A 7,960-nucleotide genomic window follows, 5' to 3' on the forward strand; every position below is an offset into this window, starting at 1 on the left:
AGTTTCAAACTTTTCCTACACCACTTGTGCATTTTTTGCATGTAAAATAAATCTTTCCCATTTCTATAGGAAAAAAAAAAACTGAACAGTCACTTCTTATTCTAAAAGTTTTATAAATATTACCTTCTAAATTTAAGTAATAACATTTACATCCATGAAGAATTTGTGTGTAGGATGTGATGAAGGGATTTAAGCTTATTTTTTGTCATATGGAAAACAGATTAATGCAGCATCATTTATTGAATAAAATGTCTTTTCATCATTTATCTGAACTACCACCTCTATTATGATTCAAATTTCCTGTTTGTAAATGTTTTCAGGTTGCTCTTCTGTTTCACTAGTATATGTGATCTCCCTTTTCCCAAACTTGACCACAAACAGATTACACTCCAGAGTCTCCAGAATGATCCTGTGAAAAATATAAAACAAATCATACCCAGCCTCTGCTAGAAATACTAGAATGACTCCCTACCATGCTCACTGGAAAAGCCAAATTCCATTCTAGGACCTTCAAAACTCTAAGCTATCTGTTTTGGGATCCCATCACCTCTTTTAAACCACTTCCTGATATTCTCTACCTTGCTCATTCAGCTTCAGCCACACTGGTAACCTCAGTGTTATTTGAACATGACAGTCCTACTCCTGCCTTGAGAGCTCAGCATTTGCTGTACCTCTGCCTGGAATGCTCCTTCCCCAGACAGCCACAGGGCCAGTTCTCTTATTGTCTTTAGGCCTTTACTCAAAAGCTATCTTCTAAGTGAAGCCCTCTCTTACTTCATAATCTCCCCAACTTCAGCCTCCCTAGGACTTCCATAGCCCATTCTTTATTTTTCTACTTAACATTATCATTTTGAAAATAATTTATCCTTTTATTTTATCTTGACTACTCTCTCCCACACTACAATGAAAGTTCCATGAGGGTAAGATTATTTTATTTGTTTCTTTTCTTTATTACCATAGGTTCCTCCTGTGTCTAGAAGACTGACTGGCTGAGAGCCCACCTGAAGTAAGCAATGGTGAGATGAAGATAAAGCAAATAAATTAAGAAGCAAAGGCAGTCAGAGTAAGCCAAAGAGGAGTTGAGCAGTTTCCCCTGGGTCTAACCCCAAAGTGACCAATTCATATGCTTCCAGAGGACATCTGGACATTTTATTAAAGTGAAGCAGGCCATCTGGGGGCATGGCCCACTTGAGAGGGCATTCTTAGTTTAAAATAGGCTGAGCCTTTCCCCAGAGTCAACTGCTTGTGTCCTTGTTGGAATGTGGGCCCTAACCCTTGGTCTATTGTTTTGTTTTTTAAGGTAAGCCAGAAATGTGGATTTTTGAAATGTGAAATCCCCCAAATGTCTATATAGCTAATTTTAAGATGGAGAATGATAAAAACATGAAGATCAAGCAAAATATGACAGTGGGCTGAAACTGGTCCATGAGTGGCCTGCAGGTGTTTGCTAGACTGAATTATGTGATGAATGAAACAAAATCTATCCCTGCTCTGGTGAGGTGGGCTCGCCTTGTGTAGTTCTTGAGGCAAACAGCTTCAGGTCATGTTGGATGGAGAGAATAAACTGGAATTACCAACTTTTTTCCACTCCGGGAAGCTCCCTGCCTTCCCCTCTGTCTGCTATGCCTGGAGTTACTGGGCAGAAGAGAGATAGCAGCACTGTTTCTGTGAGGGCAGTGAAGAATGTGGAGTGGGAAAACCAGAGAGAGTTTTGAAGGGAACATCCGCAGCTGGACTGGGGGAAGGAAAGGAAGAGAGGACAAAGACCCATGTATTGGGACAGCATACTTCAGAGGGAATTTATTGGGAGTTACCACACCCTCTTCCCACCAATGACCCATGTGGCAGTATACAGTCAAAGGACTTAGTTATACAAAGTCACAACTCCCTGCCCAACTGCCCATGCCACCTATCTCACCTGAAAATATAACTGCACACATTTCTAGTACAGTTTCCCGTGTGCTTGAAGTGGGCAAGACTAGTCAGGAGGTACCTGTGAAGAGTCAGTAGGCGTTCTTTTTGTTGGGGTATTTCCAGAATGGGGTTTCTGGAGGCAGCAGACCTCCATCTGGTGAAGCACTGGGGGAAGATACCTGTGGTTTCAGGCAGCTGCTGAGAGAAGCATGGACAGTCAAGTATTCCCCCATGCCCTGGAGAGAAGCATTAAGCTCAGTCCTCTGTAAGGAGGCAAGGTATAGTTCAGGAAGTTGAAGAACAGTGAGATGAGTATAGTATCTGGGTTGAGCAAGTTTCCTTTTTTTCTGGATAAAATGCTTTCCAAATGCAAGGTGGCACATCTCTTAAGTTCTGAGAACTCCACTGACTCGTTCCCGAAGAAATCATTTATTCAGTGTAGAGGAAGTGAACCAAGAACTTCAGGTCTGAGATTTACTGCCCCTGGGTCCTCTGGAAAATACAAGGTAACTGCCTACAGCCCCCTACTATGGAACACCATGCTAGTGTGTTTAGGCTGAGGGCTGGGCTCTGCTCAGCAGGTGTGGCATGAACTCCCTGATATAATAAAAGCATTCTATGCATAGATTTTGCTCCTGCTTAACTCCTGAGACATTCCTGTAAAAATTTCCCTCTAGAAAAGCTCCAATCCATCTGGTTGCTTTGTTGCCATATTCTTTGTGCACAGAGCTAGGGAGGGCAACTTGGATACTGCCAGAAGTGCTATTTTTCTGGGGTCTTCCAATCTCTCATGGACCCCACACCTCATGCCCTGTTTTCTCTATTTTCACTCCCTCTGTGGAAGGAGGAGAATCCTTCCTCAGTGTTCCTCCCCTTCTGGAGTATCCTTTTAGCTTCTCCTCAGATCTCTGCCAACTTTATCTTTGTCTCCCTTGCTCTGAACTTCTTCTAAATGTATTTGTGTCCCACTTTACTCAATTTATCCTGATTTCCTCTTAACCCCAAGATTTCACTCTCTGTCTGTTATTCTTCAACACCCCCCCAGTTGGCTGCCTCCCCCTCTTAGGTTATCCCTCCCCCTAGAAGCCTCTCCATTTCTGACCCCTTCCCACCTCCTTTCTTAAGCAGCCATCTCTCTTCCTTTCCCCCCAAATCCATCTCTAGTTCCTTCTCCTCTCCTCTCCTTAGACCAGACCAGCTAAGTCCTGTTCCATTTTTAAATGACTGATTATGATACTGGCTGAATTTTATTCACAGCCTGAATTTACACTTGTTCCTTCCTTTCATGTCCCCTCAACCAAACACACCCAACCTTTTCACCATGACAAATTCCTTACACACAGCATGTCATAGCTACATAGACTTATATTTTTCAGAACAAAACAACAGTTTTGCTGGCAATGATGATAGGTTATTAGGGACCCCTATACTTTCAGTACACTGAAAAGCAACATTTTTTGTGTTTCTCCAAATCATACATTTGCCTACATACACGTGATAATGTTTACCCTAACTGTTACGACTTTTTCACCAAATCATAGACATAGATATGGAAATCATCATCAAACTTGATGAAGTACACAGAAGGTTTGGCTTTAACTTGGTGAATGACTTTGCCTGTCCTTTTGGAGCCATCTTCTTTGGTATATTCTACATGTTTACCTATGAGGCCATCTATAACTCCTTCTGGCTCTCTTTCTTTTGGAGAAGACTTACTCGACTCTGGCATGATATGGAGGTCACCTTCTTTATAATCATCTAAAAGCTGGTACATGTACAAAACAGGATCTTTCTCATAGGTAATATAAAACCAGGCTTTCATGACCGGTGCTTGGGCTAACACCATCCCCCTCCATCCATCCTTAGAACCATGGTCACCCTCAAACATATGTTCCACAGCTTTACCAATAATGGTATTTGCAAGATGCACATCTCTGACTGGAGAAAATGGCACTTTATCAGGAAGGATTTTAAGCTTTAAAATCCTTTTATCTCTGTGAAGTTCCAGTCCATAGACACAGTCAATTCCATCATATTTCACCAGATAAAGAGAGGGATTTATAGGCACCTGATCCAGAACGGTTCCTTTCCACTGGGTGATGGGCTCATCGCCTTCCTTCCATCCATGTGAAATTCTGCAGCCCACGATGTTCCTGTGGGGCTGGAAGGAAGGTCTGCCCCTCTGTTTCTTTTGAGAAATCTTTCTCTTCCTCATACTTGCAGACAAGGTGTGGCCATCAACAATTTCCCTGGTTTGCTGCCTTGCAGTTGCCTTTTTGTGAGGTGTCTTCATACCTGCAAGGGGAGGAAAGAGGCTAGGGAGAAACATTTAGCGTACTGTAGTGTGAAATTTTATTTCTCTGCATTGCAAATTCCCTGGGCATCAGGTATATGTATTACCATCCAAGTTATTGGATGTCCAGCAGAGATGCTGCGTATTAAAATATCATTGCATGTTTGCCTGCAGTGTCCTCCCTCCAAACTTATTTGGCTGTGCTGCAGGGTTGGAAATGTGGTAGTTTGGGTTTTTGAGCCCCCAGCAAGAGGAAGCAGGCTCCTTTGGTTAATACTTCTGTTGCCATCTTAGACTCCCCATACCAAATACAAATATTCATCATTTATTAGCTCTCACTCAGTCTCTCCATTTAGATTAACATAGTACCCTTTCCGCCTGCTCACTGTCATTTGCTCTTCATCTGTCTTGCCTCCCATCCCCATTCCTTCTGCCTGTTGTTCAACTCTCTTTCATATCTCTTCCTGGTCTACCCCATTTTGCCGCTGGGTGCCCAGAACAAATCTCTTTCTCTTTCTGGGGCCACCTTTATATACCACCCAGGTGCTCTTCGGCTCTCCCTCCCCCCACCCCCCCCATCCCTAAATCACCTTTCTCAGTCTCCCTCATCTTCCATTCCAGGACAGAACCCAAATTTTCCCTCTTGGCACCCACCAACCCGCATCCTCTGATTCTCTAGTCCAGCGCCCACCTCCCCAAGTCCGGGGACCGCAGGTCTCACGTGTCCAAATCGGACACCTCACTGCTGCTTCCTCACTGCTGCCTCCGCTGTGAACCTGTGGTGAAAGAGGATCAGCAGGCGACCAGTTCGGAGTTTGCAAGAGCTGGGAGGGAAGGATCCTTAGGCGAGGAGCGTGTCTAGGAAGACAGCTGGGCTGACGAAGAGGATGGCGGCCGTGTCTCCAACACTGGGCTCGCGGGCCCTCCACCTCCTTGACGGTGACGGCCTCTCTGCCACATCGGGATCCCAGAAGCCGCTGCCGCAGCCGCAGTCTCCTCCCTCTTACCATCGCGCAGCTTCCTGACAGGAGAGAGGCCGCCCCTTCCTGCCAAACACTGCCATCCTCCCCGCCTCCTCCACTCTCAGGCCCATCTCTGCCCTGTGCCTGGGAGGCGTTTCTATCTCCCCGCCCAACGCCTTTCCAAAATCTGGAGGCGCCTTGCTAAACCCACAACGCCCCACCCCAACCAGCTTTGCGTTCTGTCTCCGGATCAGGGGCCCCCATTTCCCCCACCCTACCCCTACCGCAGTGCCCGTGCCCCATCTGTTTTCCCATTTTCCAAGAATTTCCCTTCTCTTCCCCTCCTGTGCCCTTCCGATGTTAGTCTCTATATACGGAAAATGGCGTTTCTTGCCATATAAGAGGATAGGACGAGAGAAATGAGCTTATGCTTATTTGCATCTTGATACAATCTCTAGGGAATTTTTACTCTCTGGTCATTTCCAGACTTTTGAAAAAAAAAAATATATATATATATATATATATTTCCTTTTCTTCTTTTTCACAGATTGAAAAGAATTGCATGTACTATGTGGACTCCGTAAAATTCAGAAGATTCACTTGAAGAAAATAATCTACCTAAAACCACTATAAATCTCATTCCCCAGTGTTTCAAGCAAAATATGAACCCTCTTTTTCTTTTATCTTTTTTTCTACTCTTTTAGAGATCTAGGGTCATTTTGCAGATTCAATTCTTAAAAATTCTTTATAATATCATTTTGAAAATACAGTGTATATAGCAATATTACAAGTAATAAGTACTCTCCATTAAAATTTTACCTGTTTTTATTGAAGCATTTTAAAATTAAAATAGTATCAGTAAAATGTAATTCTCTTTTATTCTCTAATCCTGATCCTATTCTTTTCTTCCTCTCTAACGCTAAAAATCATCATTCAAAGTTTGCATATTCTAACCATCTTTATGGAGAAGGCAATGGCACCCCACTCCAGTACTCTTGCCAGGAAAATCCCATGGATGGAGGAGCCTGGTAGGCTGCAGTCCATGGGGTCTCGAAGAGTCGGACACGACTGAGCGACTTCTCTTTCACTTTTCACTTTCATGCACTGGAGAAGGAAATGGCAACCCATTCCAGTGTTCTTGCCTGGAGAATCCCAGGGACGGGGGAGCCTGGTGGGCTGCCGTCTATGGGGTCACACAGAGTCGGACACGACTGAAGTAACTTAGCAGCAGCAGCAGCAACCATCTTTATATTAATACCTATATTATTTACAAATGGATATTATTCATTTTGTTTTTCATATTTATTTTTTAAATGTCCATTATGAAGGATAATTATTTACTCCATACTGTGAGGGGAAGAGAATAATTCTCTTTCAGTGGCCCACAAAACATTTCTGGGAGATGGCTATGGGTTCTTATGACCCAGCTATATATATGTACTGTGCAACTGATAAGATTATGACATCTCTACAGTTTTTAAAACTAACCAATCATGTACTCAGTTGAACAAGCTTATTTAGCACTTCCTTTAAAAAGTATATGTATGTATCCACTCTTACAGATATTCAAGAAAATGTTTTGGCTTTTTTTTTTTCTTAAAAAAGCCTTGTCATCAAGCCTGAAACAGAACTCTGATATGTCTAATAATTCAATTTCCCTGAAGTTTATTTTGAACATAAGTTTAATCATGAGTATGTTTTTTTTTGCATCTTGCTTTTGTTACTCAATATTTTGTTTTTAAATTTCTCCCTGTTATATCTCTAACATTCCTTATTATCTTCAACTCTATTGCAGAGTATACGTATATAACATTTTTGTCATCCATTGAATAATATAGTCAAGCACCCATTCTCTTGATGGTCATTTAATTCATTTCAACCTTTCATTATTACAAACAATGATACAATGAATAGTTTCCTGGACTTGTTCCAGAGTTTCTGCAGTGTATACACTGGAAAAAGAAATACTGAGTTGTAGGTATAAGCAATTCAAAATTCCTAAATGTTGCCGAATTCTTGCATTAATTCACTGAACCAAATTATGGTATAATCAGTGCTGTAGGTATTTCATCTTCTCCACATTCTAGTCAACTCTTGATATTTTCATATTTTTAATGTGTGCCAAATTAGTGAGTGATGATTGGTAGCTCACTGCTTTAGTTTATTTATTTCTGATTAGTGAGTTTCAACTTATTTTCCTGTGGGGTCTTTTTGCCACTCAGTAGTCCTATTGTGTGTTTCTCTTCATATCTTTCTTTTAAATTGTTTATCTTTCTAAAATTTATTTTTATATTTTTGATTCTAAAATTATCCAGTATCATATATATTTTATATATATTTTTATTTACACATAAAATATTGGCATCCATTCCCCTTTTAAATCATTAGACTATTGCAAATAAATATTTACAACATTCACAGTCACTGTGGCTCTATGTATGCCCCAGACTGTTATCTCTGTTATGAATTTGCTGATTTGCCTTCTCTACTTGTATACTCATAGAAAATATATTTTGGATATCATTTAATATAACTACTGTTAATTTTGAGAAAAATTTGTGTACCATTAAAAAAGAAAATGACCACAATTAAACTATAATAAGCTGTGAAATAACAGATATATGGCACATTTAGAGATGCTAAATGTGAAAAATAAAAATGTAAAAAAGGAAAAACATAAGGAAAGTAAATGGAAATAGTAAATGCTATTTTTTTCCTCCACAAATATGTGAAAATCTTGGTCACAGATGAAATATGGTATTATTGGTGAATTTTTAAGCATAAATTATGC

At 41.0% G+C, this 7,960-nt stretch overlaps 1 protein-coding gene across 1 annotated transcript; it reads right to left on the bottom strand.

The window, feature by feature from the left end:
- Positions 1-3,412: 3,412 nt before the first annotated feature.
- On the bottom strand, positions 3,413-4,376 carry LOC138071240 (spindlin-2). Its single transcript, XM_068962740.1, has one exon. The coding sequence runs from the start codon at positions 4,241-4,243 to the stop codon at positions 3,431-3,433; it is 813 nt and encodes a 270-aa protein (XP_068818841.1). The 5' UTR covers positions 4,244-4,376; the 3' UTR covers positions 3,413-3,430.
- Between the last annotated feature and the right edge of the window lie 3,584 nt (positions 4,377-7,960).

This window comes from Capricornis sumatraensis, chromosome X (assembly GCF_032405125.1).
Source record: "Capricornis sumatraensis isolate serow.1 chromosome X, serow.2, whole genome shotgun sequence".
NCBI classification, from domain to species: domain Eukaryota; kingdom Metazoa; phylum Chordata; class Mammalia; order Artiodactyla; family Bovidae; genus Capricornis; species Capricornis sumatraensis.